General features: G+C 27.5%; 1 protein-coding gene across 1 annotated transcript; it reads right to left on the reverse strand.

Moving 5' to 3' along the window:
* Window positions 1-6,133: 6,133 nt before the first annotated feature.
* On the reverse strand, window positions 6,134-10,454 carry LOC108461307 (probable methyltransferase PMT2). The gene is made up of 7 exons (XM_017761111.2): window positions 10,132-10,454; window positions 9,233-9,898; window positions 8,902-9,112; window positions 8,465-8,759; window positions 7,528-7,917; window positions 7,076-7,153; window positions 6,134-6,797 (listed from the first exon to the last, which is right to left on the reverse strand). The coding sequence occupies exons 2-7, from the start codon at window positions 9,875-9,877 to the stop codon at window positions 6,566-6,568; spliced, it is 1,851 nt and encodes a 616-aa protein (XP_017616600.1). The 5' UTR covers window positions 9,878-9,898; window positions 10,132-10,454; the 3' UTR covers window positions 6,134-6,565.
* Between the last annotated feature and the right edge of the window lie 12,341 nt (window positions 10,455-22,795).

Genomic DNA, 22,795 nt, shown 5'->3' on the forward strand with positions numbered 1-22,795 from the left:
AAATAATCAATATGAGCCACCTCTTATGGCTATATACAAAATAATCATAATAACATCATGAGCCAACACATTGGCTAATCAATATGACACATAACAAAATGGCCAAGTCCCTATACATGCCATATCCAAAATGATAAAGCTAACTATACCCAAATCTTCAATTGATAGTGTGATCGAGTGGCCGATGTTCTTCGATCCCCGAGCTAGCTTGGCGAAACTACAAGAGATGAAAAAGAAAGGGGGTAAGCATAAAGCTTAGTAAGTTCACATGCAAATAAAAGGCAACTTAAACAAGCTTAAATCATGCATCTAACATAACAAACATAATCTTGCATTTTATCAATTCTCATAAACTTATTCCTCAGATATATAAATACATGTTCTTACTATGAGCTCATCATATTTCATGTCATTCACATGAGTTCGATGTACATACATGTGCCCACTCGTAATGTCGATGTACACAGATTTTTCACATTATTTCATGTCATTCACATGTCATTCACATGAGTTCGATGTACATACCTGTGTCATTCATGTCATTCACATGCATCGTAAACCTTGTTTTTTTCCCGGTCAAAACCTGAATCATGTTTTTCTTGATCTATAATACCAGTTTCAACTTGTTCAATACATACATTGCTCATATCGACCCATAACACATACTTTGGTAAATTTACTTTTTTACCCCTAACTTTTCACTTATTTACACTTTAGTCCCTAGGCCCGTAAAATGAAATGCATGCAATTTTTTAGTAACCCAAGCCTAGCCGATTCATATTCTAACTCATATCAGCTCAGATTTTCCTTTATTTCACATTTCTACTACTTATTTTTACACCTTTTACAAACAAGTCCTTTTAGGTGTTTTTACTAAAAATCACTTAGCAAAAGATATTTATCACACATCAAACATTCTTATTCCTCCATTAAAAATCAAAATACAACCATGTCACACATGGGTTAAATTTCATACATGAACCCTAGCTCAAAATAATGGTAGAAATAGCTAGATCGGTTGATGGCAACTTCAAAAATGTAAAGAACATTAAAAATGGGGCTTGGGAGCACTTACAATCAAGCTTGAAATGTTGAAAACCCTAGCTATGGAGTTCCTTGAAAATTTCAGCACCCTTAGAGAAGATGGACATCATTTTTGCTTTCTTTTTCCCTTTTTAGTCTTTTATTTTCCAAAAGACAAAAATGCCCTTAAAGCATTTCTTTCAAATTTTTCCTATTTATGCCAATTTTTGTCCAAAATTTTAGAACTTGGTCAAATTGCCATTTAAGGACCTCTAATTAATAATCCAATGTGATTTCATGCTTAAAGCTTCTAGAACACAAGTTTTACAACTTATTCAATTTGGTCCCTAAAGTCAAATTGGACATCTTAGGCATAGAATTTCTTCATGAAAATTTCATATAAACAGCAATCATGTCATGGACCATCAAATAATCATAAAATAATTATTTATATTTTGGATTTGTGGTCCCGAAACTACTATTTTGACTAGACCCTAATTTGGGATGTTATAGTGTTTAATTTGATAGTTTCGGGTTTAGGGACTAAATTGCATGAAGGGTAAAGTTTAAGGGTAAATTTGTAAAATGTAATTAAAAAGGCTTAAATGCATAAATTTTACTATTTATATTGTTTGAATAGATTTAATTAAATTAAATTATACTTTAGATCAATAATCTCAACGATCGAAGGACATACGAGGAAAGGAAAAATTATCGATTAGTCCCTCATAGTTGAATCACTTCGACAGGTAAGTTCATACTATCTTCTGTAATTACAATTTTTTATTAAATGTTGATAATTAATTGTATATAAACTACTGAAGTTCGAAATCAAACTATGTGGTAATAAATTGAATTATGTGATAATTCCGATGGATTGAGTAAAAGTCTCATACATGAGATTTCTGAATGATTCCCATTTTGGTCCGAGCTCCAGTATTTGTTGTAGCTCAAATATACATGTGACACAGATTTAGCCTGGACTGGTAAATTGTTGTCATTTTAAATGTTTAGCTTGGACTAGTAACCTTATATGTATATATATAGCTCTAGCCAAGCTATTTTTCTGTGTTGTCATTGGTTTAGCATGGATGGGTAACCTAACACATATATTTCTGAATACGATTAGCTCAAATGAGCATTATTTAGTTCTCGGACTTGTGTATTGAGTTCTTTTACAAAGTTCAATCAGAAAAACAAAGATTGTGTAATGTTAAACTATTTCATTAAAATTGATAAAAATATGAATTCTTAATATCCGTATATTTCTGTTTACTGACTTGGAGTTGTTGAATCATGTTGTGTTAAGGTTAACACTTTGAAATGGCTATATGAATTGGTTAAATAGAAATAGATATATGAAATGGTTATATGAATCAGTTATACGGAAACAGGTAAACAAAATAATTATATGAAGCGATTATATGGAAATAATTATATGAAGTGGTTTATGAAATGTTCATATGGATAGATATGTAAGAAGGGACATTTGAAATGAACACTTAAAATGGAAATGTGAATTGTTAAATGAATAAATGTTGAATGAATGGTATATCAAATGTGTTTACTTGTATATGTTTTATGAAAAGATAAAGTTATAAGTTTCGTATATGTGAACTCACTAACCTTGTGAGACTTGTGATATGTATAGGTTAATAATGAACTCATGACATTCCTATGAATTTTAATTGCAAAATGTTTAAGTTACAACCTTTATGGTAAGTTAAATTTTAAGTTTAATACGAACTTACTAGGCAACGATTTGCTTACATTTGTTGTGTTGTTTTTCTTGTAGATTGTAGGAAGTTTATGTCGGTTAAAAGTTCAAGTTGGAGATCACACTATCCATTTATTGATTCAATATAAATTGTGATTACTTTGATTTAGATTATAAGTGGCATATACTAAGAGTCCAACTGCACTTGTTATTAGACATGTTGTTCCATGCTTTGTTATGTGATGTTGTGGTTGTGTTTATTTGGCTCTTTTGGTATGTTTTAACCATAAGTATATAAATGGTAAGATTCATACTTTTCCAAGTTTGGTTTTGATTGTGATTTAAGGTTATGAAATGCTTGATAGATACGTGTTTTGTGTTTTGGGAATAATGTATGTGAGTTGGATTCTAAATGTTTGAATTGTAGTACCAACGAGGGTATATTGATTAAGCATTTAGGTTGAATGTTTTTCGTATGTTTTTTACTTGTTTGAATGTGTTTTGAATAGGTGGTAATGGTTGGAAATGGTTAGGTTTAATACCTAAGAAATGATGTTTGAAATTACTTGTTTTTGAAGTCATTTTAGTTGCACACGGCCTAGGACATGGTTTGCCACACGGTCGTGTGCCACACACAATGGTGTGCCTTATTGATTTTTAGGTGCAGGCTTTTCCACACGGTATCAGGCTATTACACGGCCTGAAGACATAACCGTGTGCCTCTAACTTCGAACTGTACACGATTTGGCCACACGGCCGTGTGACCCCTATTTTAAATTTTTTTCACGTTTTTCTGTTTTATTTCAGATTAGTCCCTATTTATTTCCAAACTATTTTTAAGGTCCTCTGGACCCAATTTAAGTTCCATTTTCACATATATACTATGAATAATGATTGACTATTGATTTATGATGAATAAATTGAGCTCTAAATTATTTTGATTTATAATTGAACTGAAAATTTGAAAATGTTGCAAATTAATCCTAGTTAAATTCCGGATGGTATTGGAGCATACATAAGCCGTATATAATATGAGAAATGACATATTTGTTAATCATAAATTGAATTGACTATGTTTGGATGATTTTTGTTAAATTTGTGTAATAATTATGCATTTATGAAGTATTCTATGTTTATTTGAGATAATCAATGTAATTCGAATGTGTTCTATTTCGGTTATAACTGTAACATTCTGTAACTTGGATCCAACGAATGGATCGAGTTATAGGTGTTACACAAACAAATAAGTGATTTGCCATTTAAAATTATAATGAATAAAAATAAAATCAAAGAGAATAAAATTTAAAAAAAATAATTAAAAATTAATTGAGTACTGAGGATTGAAAATTGAAAATTTAGGATGGAGGAATTAGTATTGAGTATTTGATTGAAAAGAATGAAGTTTGGAGAGGTTTATATAGGAAAATTTTTTGCTGTTGAAATCCTTTTAATCGTTGGAAAAGTTACCGTTAGAATAGTTACCATTGAAAGGAAAACACATCTTATAGAGTGCGTTTTTATTGATGTGGCAGTGAAAACACATCCTACAGGACGCACTTTTCTTTCTCTCTCTAAAACCAACATAGATGGTAAATTTAAAAAAAATAGCTTAATTTCTTAAATTTTTTCGACATATTTGTAAATTTTAACCCATAAAAATTCTAAATATAATTATTTGATATATTTCATTAAGTTAATATCAAGAACATCTAAAAACAATTATAAAATAATATAAAGTTAAATGCACAAAATCTTAATCTTACCAACCCAACTAAAATTTAATTAACAATATTATTTACATTTTAATTACTCTATCAATAAATTTTTTTCAAAATATCATTTGATATAAGACAAAAATATAATCTCTTCAACTTCAATATGAAAATATCTTTTTTAATGCCTACAGCCTATTTTAATGATAGAAAATATTCGCTAAATAAGTCCTATAGGCCGATTTTAAAATTATTTAGGAAAATAGGTCGATTTTGAGGGAAAGCTCATCCAATTAAGTGAGCTTTCCATACATGTGTCAGGAAAACTCACTTAGCTGATCGCGCTTTCCTTTTAACTTGTAATTTTTGACTTTTTTAATATAATTAATTTCTTCGGCCAGATGGTTAAATACTAGTGGAATTCCTCTCTCACTCGCGTTTATATTTTTTTATTTCATGTTGTTTTAAGCTTCTTCTTCTTTCTTTTTAATGAATGTTTTTAACATATTAGCTTCCTTAGTTAAATGATTAAATAATAATTATTTCACATTTATATTTTTATTTCATGTTGTTTTAAGTTTCTTTTTTTAATGAATGTTTTAACATATTAAATTCCTTAGTTAAATTATTAAATAATAATAATTTCATCATTGAGACCAATTTCAATTCCTTTTCTAAATACATTCGTAGTTTTTATTTCATATTGTTTCAAGTTTTTTAATTAATAAATATAAATTTTTATTTTTATTTTAATTCATCATTTTAATTAATAATTCTTTTATTCATAAAATTAAATAATAAATATGTAATTATATAGTAAAAATTTATACTTTACATATATAATTATGTTAAAATATTTGAAATCAATTACTCCTTTATATATAATATAAACATCAACTAACTTTTTGATATATTTTTCTTTATATATAATATTTATATGTCGATATTTATTTTCTCCACATATATTGTGGGTATGGTGATTTCTAAAATTATAAAAATGAAAATAATTATTTCAAATATAATTATTATTTTATATGTAAAATATTTCAAATACCATTATTTTCATCTACATAATAAGTATGCTATTTCAAATATTTTTATATGTGAAATATTTCAATTAATTATTTTAAATATTTTAAATACACATACAAAAATATTTACTAATTTACTAAAAATAATCATATTTGTAATAATTATTTAATTTTATGAATAAAAGAGTTATTAATTAAAATAAAAATTGAAAACAATATATTTATTAATTAAAAAACTTAAAACAGATGAAATAAAAATTATAAACGTGTTTAGGAAAAAGGAATTGAACTTGGGTCTCAAGGATGAAATTATTATTATTAATCAAATAGATAAGGAAGCTAATATATTAAAAATATTCATTAAAATAAAGAAGTTTAAAACATGAAATAAAAAATATAAACATGAATGTGAGAGGAATCAAATTGAAACCACCAACATTTAACCATCTAACCAATAAAATTAGTTGTACTAAAAAAGTCAAAAATTACAACTTAAAAGAGAGAATGTGTCCAACTAGGCGAGCTTTCCTAACACGTGTACAGTTGGGCAAACTTTCTCTTAAAATTGACCTATTTTCCTAAATAAATTTCAAAATCCGCTTATACCCCTTATTTTCCCAAAAATATCTATATAGACTATTTTAAAAACGTTTCTATCACAAATTGAATAACACAAATTCAATAAAAAAATATATTTGTAACATAAAAAATGTTTTAATACATATACTTATTATTCTCAGGGTTAATCTAGGCATTATAAAAAAAAAAAAAAACCTTGTCAGACAAGAACATGCATTAACTTCTCGAGCTAACATTTTGCAAATAAGACCAAAACTAGATATAAAGCTTTCTATAGCTGTCTGTTTATAATTTAGTACAAATGAACCCACAGTGATCGATGATCCATCCATAGTTTGTTACCTGAAATCTTGTGACCCGCCTCCCTAACACCGGCACAATCATGCAGAAAAAAGATTTTCAGGCCGGGAATTATCGGATTTATGTCACGAACTTCGTGTAACAGAAAGCATTGGTGGCTCAGATAACGACGAGGTTCCAAAGTCTGCTCTCTCCTCTGCCGATCACTGCACGGATGTCGAGTTTGCACCTACAACCCAATATCGCTTAACAGCAACCAATATCTTCTCAGGAACTAATGGACCATCTTCATGGTCAACCATCTTAGTATCCCACCTCATGCCTGCAGTTATCTTCTTGACTTTAATTAGAACATCTACCTCATCGCGGAATATAACCGCGCCTTCTGGACGCAAAATTCTGTCCATCTCCAATAGAATGTCCTCCAGATTACATCTGCAAACATTGGATAAATATATTAAGTTCTAATGATAAGAAATGGGATGTTATATAGCTCTAACAATGGTGAGCTCTATACAGAGATTTCAAATTATAGAAATTGCAGAACAAATAAATACACAGGGATATAGGTTTTTGTTAGGAACTATGGTGAAAACATATCACATGTCTAGAAGTGACTCGAACCAATCAATATACGAGTACAGAAAAGTACTACTTAACAAACATGAACTCATGTACATCAATGGAATGCACATTTAACTATGGATACTTACTTGTCCTTGTACAAACTGAAAAGACCATGAGCATGAATGAGATCGTATGTCCTTGGATATGTGGAGAAAGCCTCACACCTGAACCAGAACATGACAACAGAAACCAAGTTCAAGCTTATGCCACCGTATTAAGTGAACAAACATTATTAATTTTCAAACCATAGAAGTAAGAACAATGGAGAATAGCTCAACTGTAGCCAGGTAAATTAAAAAGCTAGGCAGTGATTTTCTGGCTAGCAAATAAAGTCTACAAATCGCTAGAAGATATTAATTTAGTCTCAATTCAAGTTCATAGCCTAAAACGGAGACTAAAAGGATATCAGATATTATAGGGGAAATTAAGAGGAAGTTCTGGCAAAAACTAATTAGCATTACAATTGGAAAGAAAAAGAAAAAAAAACACTTTAGAACAGAAGCCATCACAAATCAAGCCAAAATTTAGTAAGCCTTACCAGTCATGATAGATGCCAATTAATCCACGTTCAAATATAACACCGAGGGTATCTTTCTCTGCTATAGTGGGCATGACATTCATGACCCACAATTTAGGGGAGTCAAGAGCTGCAGCAAATCCTCCCAACCCAGCATTCATATCCAAAATATTACGATACCGCCCTGAGTCTATAAGTCTATTGATTTTCTTATAAGCACCAACATGCTTCTTCCACTTCTCATTGTCCTCTTGGTATGTTTCAACAGAAACTCCAGGAACACTTCCACTAGCAACTCTAGGAGGGACAGCATATAGCCTCTCTGGGAATGGCTTCAGTTTCCCGCCAGCAACTTCCTCTGGGTTACTAACATCTGGATATGGAGTAAGGCAGGCATCCATTTTCTTGTACCTAGAAAACATCACAAGAGAAGTTGATTCAAATGAAATTTAAGCTCTAAAAGGAATTAGATTACTCAGATCCAATGCAATGCCCATGCAACATAAATTGTAGAAATATATCAGTTGGTTTTAAAAACCCCAAAAGAAATGCAAGATAGAAACCCTGAAACTAAAAGGTTTCAGACCCACATATGGATCACATGCTAGATTAAGAATAACAGAGGGGAATTAGTGAAGTTGGTTTACAGACTTGATGACATTAATAAACTGCTACACTAGAGAAATAGGTTCCAAGTCATGAGACATGCATTGCAGGTACCAACATCTAATGTTTGAAGAGCTAAGGCAGTTTCTGTTACAATGACATGATTAACTATAACATATGCGAACTGGTGTGAAGCTAATATGAATGCAGGCATAAACATTGACAGAGCAGAGGCAATATGCTTCACTGCAATTTTAACTACTCCAACTGTTTTCCTGCATGTAACTTGAACAAGTGATATTGTTTTTATTGCAAACTGTATGATTCTAAAAGTTCCAAGCGCAGCTCATACCAGACATCATTAGCTTCTTCAGCTTTACAGAAATTAGCTTGAGAATTATGTTGTCTACTACGACAAGCTTCATCATTGACCCTCTTTTGCCAAATGGCAATTTCACCCTTCTCATGTTTTTTCTCCCAGCAAAGAAGTTTGGCAACTTCCTCAATCTTTTTCTGTTCCTCCTCAAGTTCCTTCTTGGGACGTTGCCATGCTCTGTAATTGTTCCTCCAATTAATTGGTGGACCAGAAAGTACCCAGTAACCACCAGGTCTAAGAACACGATCAACCTCCTTCATATACATTCCATCTGCCAACAGACAAAACCATTATGGTGCATCAGTTACTCAACTTCATCCCTAAAAATTTTTCACTAGTGCAACACCAAAACAGACAATCTACCTAAAATACCAAAACATTTTTTTAACTTAAATATAAGATATATGACTCACCATTTGCTCCCCATGGAATCAAGCAACGAGAACAGTGAGCCATATCAAAAACTCTAGATGGATATGGCATCTTGATGGTCCCAAGAACACCAATAACAGCAGGTACACCTCTTTCAAGAGCAAATTGAACCTGTGCTTCATGTGAATCTCTTGGCGCAAATGACATGGCAATAACATTTCTACTCCAAAGGTATGCACCCCAGCTTGCAACCTATGAAAAAGAACCAATTGTTAGATTCAGTACCTACATAGATCACAAAGAAAAACATTTGCAAGAGTACAAAAAAAGATCAATTGAAAAGCTTTCAATAGGATGACAAATATGGCATACCCCACAACCAGTATCGAGTGCAGTCCTAACCATCCCATTAGTAATTGGAATGACCTTAGCAAGCTGATCAATATACTTATCCGCCCCTTGTGGAAACTGCGTTCCTCCACCAGGGAACCTAAACACATTACCCTCATATTGGATCCAATTCTGAATGGCCTTCTCAATGGTCAAGGCCTTATAGGGTGCATTAGCATAAGGCACATAATCCCTGCTCTTAGGCCAAGGAAACGGAGTCACATATCCATTAGGCGCCGGGACAAGACAATGCAACTTCTCTTCCTCTCTCGGACAATGCCTCTCCCGATAAATCATGTTGTCCCTAGGAAACGTCATGGCACGACTTTGATCTTGGCAAGGCGTGTAATCAACGTAACGGGGATCACAGGGCTCGAAAGATTTGGGCTTTTCGGATTCATCTACGTTCCCAACTTCACCAGCGTGGTGGGTTTCGAAGTTTAAGGTAGGGACAATGCTGCAATCTGCGCTATGTTTAGTCATTTCTAAAGCTATACTATCCCCTTTACCGAAACCACTCCTTTGCCATGCTCCTAATATGTAGAAGAAACAACATAATCCCACAACAATGGATATTTGAATCGAACTCCTAGTTCTTGTGTCAGTTGAAATCGGTTTCAGTGCCATTTTCTTTTAAATATTTTTAACCTGCAAATTAGTTTCCAAATTTTAGATCAATGGAAAAATAAAAAGAAAGCTAAATCTTTAAGGATCGTCAGAGATTCAGAAACAAAGATCAGTGGATTTAACGCTAGTTTTAAGGAAACTAGCGAAGAGCTCATTTCAGTAAATCCATTCTTGAGAAGAAAAAAAAAGAATTTCTTAAATCATAAAAAAAAAATCATGATGAATAGAAAGAAAGGAAATGTCAGAGAACTTACCCAATCGCATTAAAAGAACTAAATCAATGGTTAACGATCTCAAAAACAAAAATTAAATCTTTTAACGATAATGTGAGAAGTAGCGCCTATTATAACTCGGAAAAAGGAAGGAGACGTGAAAATGGAACACTGAAAAAGAGAAAACCTAATCTTTTCTCAAATACAGCGAAATCGAAGAAGAAAGATCAAAATCAGAAGAAAATTATATAATATAAAAGCACAAAAACTTTGTGCTCTGTACGTCGCTTGATTAATGGGGATTGCGATAAAAAAGCTCCCAAGATGTTTGAAAACGCGAGCATTTCCATACGAATTTCGGTTGATATATGTTAAAATATCTCATAAATCCCTGTACATTTTATAAATTTAAAATTTAGTCATTATAAATTTATTTTAAGAATTTGTTTTCTACTTTTCATATTTCAAATTTTAGTTCCAATTATTAACATAGTTAAATTTTTGGTTAAATTGATAGGTGCAACATTTTGAAATAAAAAAATCACTTAATAACAATATAATTGAAAAATCACGTTAAACTGAACTTGAATTTAACAAAATAATGTTAACAATGATAATAATTGGACTTAAATTTTAAAGGTAAAAGGTTAAATTCTTAAAATAAAAGTACAAAACTAAAATTTAAATTTATAAAGAATGTAAGGATTTATGAAATATTTTAATCTAATTTTAAAATTTAAAAGCTACTAAAAGTATTTCCTACTTTTCTTAATTATAATTTACATATGGCTTATCTTCTAATTTTAGGTTTAATTGTAAATAAACGTTTTCTTTTTAAAATTAATTGAATTTTCAAGTATCAGTACCGTTTCTCCGTTTGAACCAATTTTTTATCAGTTTATGATGGTTAGCTTCTTCAACTTTAATCAAATGGAAAATATATAAAATAATTGTACTAAATTATAAACAAATCTATACCTATTATAGGAATCATTAATCTAAGAGGCAAAGTAAAAAGTTTTTTTGAGAATTTAAAATGCAATTGTATTGTTACATTAATTTATAAATTTATAATTTTTCTACTAGGATAATATAATGATTTAACTATTTTTTACAAGGATATGATGTGTTAAAAAGGAAAAAAAGTTTACTAAATTTTATTGATACTATTTACCTTTAAACATGACAGGTTGAAAATTTGAAGTCATTCATAATTATGACACACTCATATTTAAAAGTATCGTACAAGTATTTATGTTAAGAGTGAAACTGTATTTTATTTTATTTAAAAGTAAATGGTTTATTTAGCCCTTTAATTTTATAAATAAAAGAAATTACTTTAACCATTCATTTAAATTTTCACCTCTTTTAACCTTTAAATTTAAGATGTTTGTCAAACCACTCTAAAATTGATAGAAAAATTAATGTTTGTTAGCTTTCCGATATGGCATACACATGGATGTCATGTTAGCAAATAATTAAGTTTTAAATTTAAAATTCAAAAAAGTATAAAAAAAGTATAAACAAATATTTTTAAATTTTAAAAAATAATTAAATGTTAATGTGGCATATATGTGGATGCCACGCCATGTCAACAAAGTTAACATATATTAATTTTTTCATCAATTTTGGAGTGATTTGACAAAACGATTCAAGTTCAAGTGCTAAAAAGAGTAAAAAATTAAATAAAGTGTTAAAATGACTTCTTCTTCTTTTTAAGTTGGAAGGCCAAATAAGTTATTATACCTTATTCAAAACATGGGCAAATTAGTTCTCACACATTAGATCAAAGAGCAAATGATCATTTTTATTAACAATTTAATCCATTTCAACGGTTAAAAATTAACGAGGATGACAAGATAACCAAACAGTTAAACGTGGCATGCTAGTGTACCTTATTCTAACATACAAATGCCAATTTTTATTAATAAAAATAGATGAGATTTTTAATAAAAGGACCAGTTTGCTTTTAGATCTAGTGTAAATGGACTAATTTGCTTATTTTTTTAAATATAAGGGTAAAATGCAATCCTACTCCTAATAGAAGGGCCTCCATGATACTTTTACCATCTCAAAACAATACATGGACATAAGGGTGAGTATTCGATCGAGTCGAGTAGAATCGAGTCAAAAATTTTCGAGTTAGTCGAGTTGACAAATCCTATTTTAGCAACCGAACTCAATTTGAAATTTTTTCGAATCGAATCGAATCGAGTCAAAAATTTTTGAGTTAGTCGAGTTGACAAATCCTATTTTAGCAACCGAACTCAATTTGAAAATTTTTTCGAATCGAATCGAATCGAGTCAAAAAAATTCGAGTCAAGTTGAGTTGAGTTAATGAATCCTATTATTTATACTTAATGTTGTGTTTAGATGGACCGATTATTTAACTAATAGATGAAGTACAAGATTATTTAATTACATGAACAATATAATGATTTAGTCTTTTAACTTAATGAGTAAACATTTATCAAAACGACGTAGTTTTACCTTTTAACTTAATTATTTTGAATTTTAACTTTTAATAAAATAAACATTTATCAAAACTACGTAGTTTTGTCTTTTCTTATTCAGATTTTCAGATAATTCGAATTGTGTAATTCATATTCGAGTTAAACCGAAAAACTTAATTTTTTATTCGAGTTGATCCGAATAACTTGATTAACTCAAATAACTCGAACTATTTAATTCAAAATTTGAATTTTTTATCGAGTTTTTCGAATCGAATCGGATTTTGCTCACCCCTACATGGACATTGACCAAATGTGCATTAATGTTATACATAAACTTTAATTTTGTACAATTTTATAAAAAAAAAATTCTCTTGATTCAATTTTCACAAATTATTAACACAATTGTTAATATATAACCATTTTACGTCTACACATACGCAAATAATTATATTTATCTAATATATAAATAAATTGATATATTTATTTCTTTAAATGTGTATAATTAAATTAAAATCAAAGTTTCATGTACATAATTGAACCAAATTAGAGTTCATATATCAAATTACACATTAAATCAAAGTTCTTGTATAGTTTTAAGATTTATTCCAAAAGATGTATATAATAAATGTACTTATAAAATTAATGCAAAAAAGAAGAAGTTTTAGTTAAAATAGTAAAATTGATATGTTAAAACCGTGTTTTCTTAAATTCAAATCTTTTCGTGTTCTGTTTTTTTAGATTTTATATAAAAACATAAACACCCTCACAATTTTATTTCTTACTTTGAAAAAATAATTTTGGTAATTTAACAACTGAATTGAATTTCGATTAATGAGTGACACTAAACACTTCAATAATAATATAAATATATATCATAATAAACACATTTATAATTTAATTCACATGTTTGAAAAGGTTTAATGTAAAATCCAAATAAAATGATGACCAAAAGAAATGTCCGAACTAACTTACCAAAGAGTCTAATTGATACAATATTTATGCTTTGAAAGAAGTTTTTAATAAGACAATTTAAATTTTAAGATCGATTTAAAATATATGAGATAATGTGAGGATATTGATGAATTAACCCTTTCGTTTATGTTATTGTTAAACTGAAGGTAAACTATAGAGTTGGCCACTCAATTTTCACAAGTTTTAATTTTTAGCACTGAAAATAAAAAAATTATAAATTGGGCACTACTATTAACAACTATTTTCATTTTAGCCATTGAACTTCAATAAGTTTTCATTTTGATCACCCCATTAATTTAATGTTATTGTATACTCATTTTAATCATCCAACTTTAATAAGCTTTCATTTTGGTCACACAATTACTTTTTAAAAATTATTTTTCTTTTCTCGAAAAGGCGAACAAATTTTTATAGGAAATTGAGTTATTCTAGAAATCAACTCAAGCTTTATTGTAGAAATCAAGTTAGTTTGGGTAAGAACCCATGTTTTCCTTTTTTATGAAAAAGTTAAAAGGAAAAGATAAAGGAAGTTAAAAGGAAAATTAGTTTTCCTCAGACAATTCGTGGTAAAATTTCATGTTTTCACTTTAAATATAGAAACTAAAATTAATTCTGAAAAATTGAAAACTAAGAGAAATTAAAAGATAAATTGATTTTTCCTTGTTAAAAATCTAGGTAATTCCTTACAAAACCCTAAGTTTTTTCTTTTATTAGAAAAATAAAATTAATTTAGAAAAATAATAAAATTAATTTTAAAATGACAATAAATTATTAAAATAAAACTTATTAAAATAAGTGTATAATAACATTGAATTAACTGTGGGTGTTTAAAATGAAATTTTATTAAAGTGACTAAAATGAAATAGTTGTTAATGACATTGTCTAATTTACAATTTTTTTTATTTTCAGTCCTAAAATGAAAATTTATATAAATTAAATAGTTTACTGTTTACCTTATATAAAAAACGGAGTGCGCATAAGTGGAGAAGGTGGCAGACGGGGTGGGGAACCACCGAATTTGACTGAAAAATAAGGCTGTGAGTGGGTCCCCACATCCATGCAAGGAGGATCGTTGAAAAAAGTCGGTGATAGATGATGATGATCAAATAAAATGGAAGAGCAGCTTTGGACCGTCTGATGGTGTGGAACTGAAAGATGAACAAATATCTCAATTACGACACAGATTTGACATCGACTGTAGTACTACTACTGAACTGCTTTTCTTTTGGCTTTAATTACCTAAAATTTGAGGCAAAGATTTCATATTTGAAGTAATTAAAAAAAAAAAAAAAAGGCCAAAAGGAAGGGACGTGTAGGGACAAAGCAAGAAGATTGGATTCCCAATCTCCTTTTTAAGTAAGCAACTTCTTGGCTTTTAAATTATACTTAGTTTTTTCATTTTTGGTATTTAAATCTTTTATCCAAGCTAATATTTATTTCCTAATTTGATAATTAAATATGCTTTTGTTATATTTTTTAGTGTATTTTTGACATCACTTGGTGTTTTTATGTAAAAAATAATTTTTCCCTTTATTAAATGTATATATACATTAAAAATGCAAAATAGAAATAAATATTTAAAAAAATTCAGAAACATATATAATCTGGAAAAATATAAATTATCAACAATGTATAAAAGTTAAATTTACAAAAATACGATAAATTAAAAAATTAGTTGAAATTAATAATACTATTACAAAATGTACAAAATTGTAAAAAGAATATTTTAAAATTTAAAATATTTTTCATAAAATTCTAAAATATATAATTTTATATATAATATTTAAATTTTTAATTTTAAAAAATATTTCAAAAATTTTAAAAAAATATTATTATATATTACAAATGATTTCTTATTATTTTTAATCAATATAATATATATAATATTAAAAATAAAAAGGACATGTGTTATGTTCTAATAGCACATTTGGAAGGTCAATGCCAGTCAATGGTCGATCAAAATTAAAAGTATTTTTAATATTTAAATATTTAATATTATAATTTATTATTATTAATTTAAATTCAATGTTTTATTTTAAATAAATCTAATTGTTACGTGATAATTTTTCATGGCATGACAGTTTTCCATTGGTCAAAGTTGCCTAAACGATTCATTTTAACATTCGCTACAAAATGGACCAAAATAGAGAGAATTGATACTTTAGATACCAAATTAAAATAAAAAATTTAAGTACTAAAGTGAAAAATAAGTATACTTTAAAAGCTAGATCGTAAATTAAACCTTTATATTATTAATGTAATCACAAAATATATTATGTTTTTAAAAAATTGAATTTAATTATTAAGAAAAATCACAAACTTTAAATGATTTTTTTCTAAGAATGAAAGGATATTTTTATCGACCATAATATTTATCTCATTAATAAATCAATTTATTGGTTTGGGACTTTTATTACTTATTAATAAGGTATTGAAATATAATTCACTAATGGGCATGAGAATCATGCATTGATATTGTGTAAAACATAATAACCATTTAAAACCGCTCTATTTCTCCACACTGAAAACAAAATAGTGAAATTATAAAATTTCTTTATTTTTAGTGTATTTCATTATTTCTAGTTTTTTTTAAATATGATGTCAATTTTATTAATTCTTTATTAATTCTTTCAAATAATTTATTTTTAAAATATATAATAATATGACATACGTATTTGTATTATTGCCAGTGCATAAAAATATAAGATTGAATGCATTTAAATGTATTTTATCTTTTATTTAAGAGTTAAAGAAAAGTCATGAATAATTCTAAATATTGTTCTAAAATAAAAAGAAAAAGAAAAATATATAATATTTATCCAATTACACCATCCTACAGAAAAAATATAACCCAAGTCAAATTATTTAATTGAATTAAAATAAATTACTCTTTAACATCAAAATATATCTTTCAGAAAATGAGAAGAGCAGAAATAAATAGATATTGACTGTTGACATGTGATAAAGCTTATTTTAAATGCTAGTGATGTTGCTTTCATGATGAATAAATTTTAGATCGAAATGCATCATTTCTTTTAATATGTCAAAGAATAATATAAATAAATACGATAGATTTTATAAACAAAAATTAATAATATTTTAAATACTCTATAATATAAAAAAATACAATATGAGTTGCGAGATATCTAATCTAATTATGAATTTAGCCAGAGGACTCAACCAGGCACATGGTATATCAAGAGTGAGATCTATGACTTTTAATAGACACCGCCACCTCTCATGTATTAATATATAATCCGGAAATTAAATTAAACTTTTAAGAATAATATTTATAGTGTATTAAAATTTATATAAAGGCTTATTAACATGTAAAAATTTATATAAAATTATAATATTTTGAACATATATAAGATATAATATGAATATAATTACTTTTATGTCACACAATTTCTTATTTGAGTTGAATTATTCTAAAATATATATGAAATGTCTCGTTAATTGAGTCACTGCATGAAATTACAATTTTTCCTCTAATTAAGTTAGATGGGCAAAATAAATTAAGACAATAATTAGCTTAGGTAAATAAACAGAACACAATGCTAAAGATAATGTGACATAATGCAAATATCCAAGTGCATTAATATATGTTTAAAATAAATTATTAATATATAAATGTATGTATACTCTTTTTAACAAATAATTTTATTATATATTTTTATCATATTTAATTACTGTTTTAATACATTGTTTATAGTTATTCATAATTCTTCTCAACCTTTAAATAGAAGGATAATGCGCTTTAACACACTTAAACTCATATCCTCTTGTATTAACAATAATACCAATATCAATCCAACTAAAACTTAATCAACAAATATATATAAATTTTAAATACATTAAAGTTTTTGTAATGCATCAATATATATATATATATATATATATAAATTTATTAGCATCTAAAATATATAATTTTAATACTTTAAAAGCATTAAAGAAAAATGTGATGTACACATATTTGTCTCTCTTTTCTTCTTCTCATTTCTACTCTATTTCCTTTTTTTTCTCCTTCATTCCTTACTTCATTCCTTACTTATCAAATGACTAAATTAATTTCAACTATGATTCTCACATTTTATTTTGGGTTGATTATTTGTTTTGTTAAATTTTGAAGTATAAATTTAAAGGTTAAAATATACTTTAATCCTATTTTCATTTTCAGAAATTTAGATTATTTATTTTTAAATTTAAAATTTAAGTCTTATTGTAAAATTATTAAATTTTTTATTAAATTCATTAGTGTGATATTTTAAACTTTTAAAAAAATCACTTAATAGTAATGTAATGATAAAATATTGAAAATATTGAAAATATTTATATAGATAAAAATATATTTATCCATCTCGTAATGATAAAATAAAGTTTTTGTTGGAATAGTGTTTCTAAGAAAAATTCACATAAACATTTTGCTTGAAATAGTTAACAATATTAAATATTCAGACTAATTAATGATATTGTAAAAGTAGAATGATCAGATTATGTAAAAATGAGGTATATAAATTAAATCTCAAGTTTTAATAAAAATTAATGAGATTAACTATTTAAACTAATTAACAACATTATAAAATTATAAAGATCAAATTACATTAAAAATTAAAATGTGATAATTAAAATTTAAATTTAGACATAATAGAGCAATTATAACTGAAATTTAACCATTTTTTTAAATTACTAAAAAATGTAAGCACCAAGTAAACTTAAAAGAAACAGAAAACCACACTTTTGGGTATCTAAATTAATTTGAACTAATTAAGAATATTATAAAATATATGTTAAAAATTAAAATATATAAATTAAATATAAGAGGAAACAAAGGCGAGATATTAACTATTTTTTAAAAAGAAAATATAAAGAAAGAAAGCACGGTGAGAGACAGGTGTGAGTGTCCTTTTATATATTGGTATATAAATTCCAATTGAAGCATATCGAAGCTTGGGGACAGCTTTTATGTGCTGGAGATACAAAACAAAACTTTAAGTGGCATAAAATACGTGCATGAATGGTTTACTGACAAACTGTTCCTTGCAAGAATCAAGTCTATTATTATAATCTATTATTTTTTCTGACATATCCAAGCACAAGAATTGGCCCCATCACTTTGAACATTATAGGTAGTGCCTAAGGTGTTGCCTGCATGATTACATGATTGCTATTGGTCGTCCTTTTTGCTTTCGATAGGGACATCTTTCTTTATTTATCATTATATGGATTAGATTTTGTTTGATTTGTTTCCCCTGGTTTTTGATTAATTTTGGTATTGGTTGCTCGGTTTAGACTTTAGATCCAATAAGTTTAATTTTATAAAGAAATAATTACATATGAATTTAGAAATGATAGTACAGATTGGATCATTATGTAATTAAAAATGTTGGATTTAATCCATATAATTCCTTTCTTATCCCAATTATTAAAAGGAAAATGTCGGTGCCCATGCAAAGAGGGGTAGGTTGACGGTCCAACATCTACTGTAAGGGATAATACTTACACCGACTTACGTTTACAAGTTAGGGATAGTGCCACATGCTTCGTAGTGAGAGCTTCCTTTTTTATCTATAAATTTTTAAATTTAGATCGATAATTCATTTAGTTAGATTATTAATTTTAATTAATGTATTAATTAAATAAATTATTAAAATATTATAAAAATAAATTAATTTAATTAATTTATATCGATTTATATGTCAATTAGTTTGTAAATTAATTAGTCTAATCTGTTATTTCAATTTAGTACTCAACTAATTCTTGTTTTATTGATCCGATTGGGTGGTGCAAAACAGTGATTTGTGGAACTATCTTGTTGCATCGGTTGTGTTATATACGAAGCTTTATCAACACTATATGGGTAAGCCTGTAATTGACATTACTTTTAAGCTTTGTTGAAAAACTTGTATAATTGGTTTTTCATGTTTAAGAAATGTCGTTGGTTAAAAAAAAGTTGAATTTCCATAGGAATTTGAGTTTTTAGTTACAAAATTAAGTTTCTAATAGGAGTTTTAAGTATTTGGATATAAAATTGAGTTTTTAATAGAAATTTGAGTAAAAATTATAAAATTTTGTAGCAATAGAATATTGTTATATAAATTGATATATTGTTATATATTTAGATATTTTGTTATATGCTATATAAATAGATTTTGAAACAATCGATGTGGCATGTCGACTCTAGACATCACGACAAGGTCAACATACAATATAAAAATATTTTATACCAACTAAAAATATATATAATTATTACTCAAATTTTTATTGAAACTCAATTTTGCATCAAAATACTTAAAACTCTTTGAAAACTCAACTTTAAAATTAAATACTGAAATCTTATTGAAAACACAAATTTGTAATAAAAATTTTGTAAAAATTCTTAAAAATTGTAAAACTTATAACAACTTAAAAAATTAAAATTAACAATAATTGTAAAAATGTTAATTAAAAATAATAAAATTTAATTGTAAAATTCTTAAAAATAATTTTAATTAACAATTTTAATGAATAATTTTACAACTTTTAAGAATTTTCATTTTCAGTACCTGTCATGTTGTATATATGTTGGTACAGAGTGTATTGTGTGTGATATTGGTATAATTTTGTTTGCTGTTGTTTTCGCAGCATTTCGACTGTTGTAGTTGGGGATAGGGATATGTATAATTCAGTTTTAATTGAATTAATTGATTAAATCAAATTAGTTTGGTTAACTGGTTAGTCATTGAATTTAATTTAATCGGAGATCAATTAAGGATTTTTTGAAATTTTGTTAACACTGAATCCATTTCAAAATTGAGTAATCAACTAAATTAATCGGTTAAGTATAATTATTAATAATAAAATATTATAGACCTAATATATTATGTAAGCCCAAACTATAAAATTTAAAGGATGAAGTTAAAATTTAATAAATTATACAATTATAATGAGCTTAAAACTTAATAGATTTATATATATTTAAATTAAAAAAGGAAAAAATAAAATAAAAAAAGAAGAAGCCTTAATTATTGTCGTTGGCTGTGCAAAGGAGCCTACAACTGAGCATGTTTCAAACCCTTCATGTTCACTTGGGATCATTCAGCCCAATAGGACTAATCCATTGTTTGGAAGAGGTTCAAGATCCCTCTACTTGGATATTGGTTAAAATATAAACACTTTACTTGGATATTGGTTAAAATGTAAACACTTTAGTAAATTATATTTTTACCAGGATAATTATTATAAATACTAATGGATAAAGATGTATAGAATTTAAATCTCTTAGGACTCTCTTATTGTAGATAAGAACTAATATTAACCATTAATATAATTTGATCTGTACTGTTAGATTTGGGGAACTCAACTATAAATAGAATCCCCCCTTTTCATTTGTAATAATTAGTGTGCTATTATTATCTTGTGGCTTTTCTATTTGATTCAAGCCCTTTTGCCTTTTCGATTTACTTCTGTTTTATTTCGGTGCATTAGAGAATTTCCCTTAACAATTCTCACTTTCAAGAGATAGGTTGACTTAGGCAAATTTAAAGTAAAGAAATCTCTTAAGGCTGCGCGGTTTACCAGGCTAAAATTATAGCCCGTGACACTAGTAGCCTAATAAACAGTTTGTGAAAAGCTTTCAGGTACTTAAGTTTTTTATTTTTTATTTTTTATTATTCTTCGTCAAAACAAAGTTTATAAGGTAACTAAGGTGATGCTTGAGTGTTGATCATCTTCTTCAAATCTTCATCTTTAACACTAGCTATGTTTTTAATGTAGTGTTTGTTATTATGATTTTAATTTAATGTTGTTAGTGTTATTTGTTGTTTTACTTTTTTAATTAAAAATTAAGAAAAGAACATTGCTATGGATTTTTTTTATATTTCAAACTTATTTGAATAAAGGAAAAAATGTAAAAATTTTGGTTAATTCGATTAACCGCTTGAATTAACCGAAATTATTTTGGTCAATTAAATGATTTAAAAAAAATTTGATTCGATTAATAGTTAAGCGTTTTAAAAATTTGATTAATTCGATTAATAATAGTTCTATTCGGGTATCAATTGAACCAACCGTTTGAACCATGGTAGTAGATACTGTATCGGTTGGTACATAACATTCAATCCTAAACTAGTACCCGGTCAAAATTTCAGTGCGTTTTGTATAACAACCCAAACCCGGCCTAGATGCTACGACCAAATCTGGAGATGTTATCGTAAATCAATTGAAAATCCCAAATTTTTATGTTTTGTAAAATATCGTAAACTCTATTTACACAAAAATCCCGATTTATTTGAAAGCATATCTTATTTAGTTATTTTATTGAAAACGTTGTTTGTTTACATTTTTTTAAAAACGTATAACTTTGCAATGGAAATTCTTAGAAAGTTGAATTTTGGAAACCACAGTTTGTTTGTTTTTTTAAATTAATTGTTTTGCAGAAAAATGAACGTTATCGATAAAAAGTTTAAACCACATCATGTGGAAAACAAAAATAAAGTTCAAAACCAAAACAGTCCAAACAGTTCAAAATTTACAAAACTCTCAAACCCAAATTTAAATAAATTAAATTTACGAAAAGATTATTATAACTGAGCTCCCGTCGCACCGACCCGCCTAAGCCTAAGCGTTACCTGAAAGTGACAAACAATTAGAGAGTGAATTTTTATAACTTAGTGTGTAACATATAATTTAAGCAACATAAATTAATCAGACAAATATATCAAAAATTGAACATAATAGAACAGTACAGATGCAAAATTATAATCCTACCCCCATCCGCTACACACCAACTCTGACCATCCCAACACACCATACGGGGTATGAAATACCCATCCAACCCTACACATCACTTAGTGTTGGTATGACACTTTTTAGAATAACTGCATCTTAGCTGTCAAATCAATAGGCCAATTATCGCTATGTACAAAAATAGATGTGGCTGTGCCACCAGTTACAATAGATAATCAAACTGCCCACACTTCCTCCATATAACGAATCTCATTCCAAATGCAAATGCAGAGCTAACAGATATCAGATATGCTTACGAAGTGCATTCTTATAATGACAGATTTAGAACATATATTACATTTTTGAGACCATATATGACAGTACGATTTTACCTATCTTATATCATTTCAAACATACATATTTATGTCAAATTTACGCTAACAGATGGTCAGAATCGTGTTTTATAGCTTAATTAATAACATACTAACCCTATAGAAGGCCTATGATCGATCTAAACGATGTTTATGGCCCTAGAAAAAAAATAGAATTGTGGGCCCAAACGCCTGTGTGGCTCA

This window comes from Gossypium arboreum, chromosome 13 (genome assembly GCF_025698485.1).
Source record: "Gossypium arboreum isolate Shixiya-1 chromosome 13, ASM2569848v2, whole genome shotgun sequence".
Taxonomy (NCBI): domain Eukaryota; kingdom Viridiplantae; phylum Streptophyta; class Magnoliopsida; order Malvales; family Malvaceae; genus Gossypium; species Gossypium arboreum.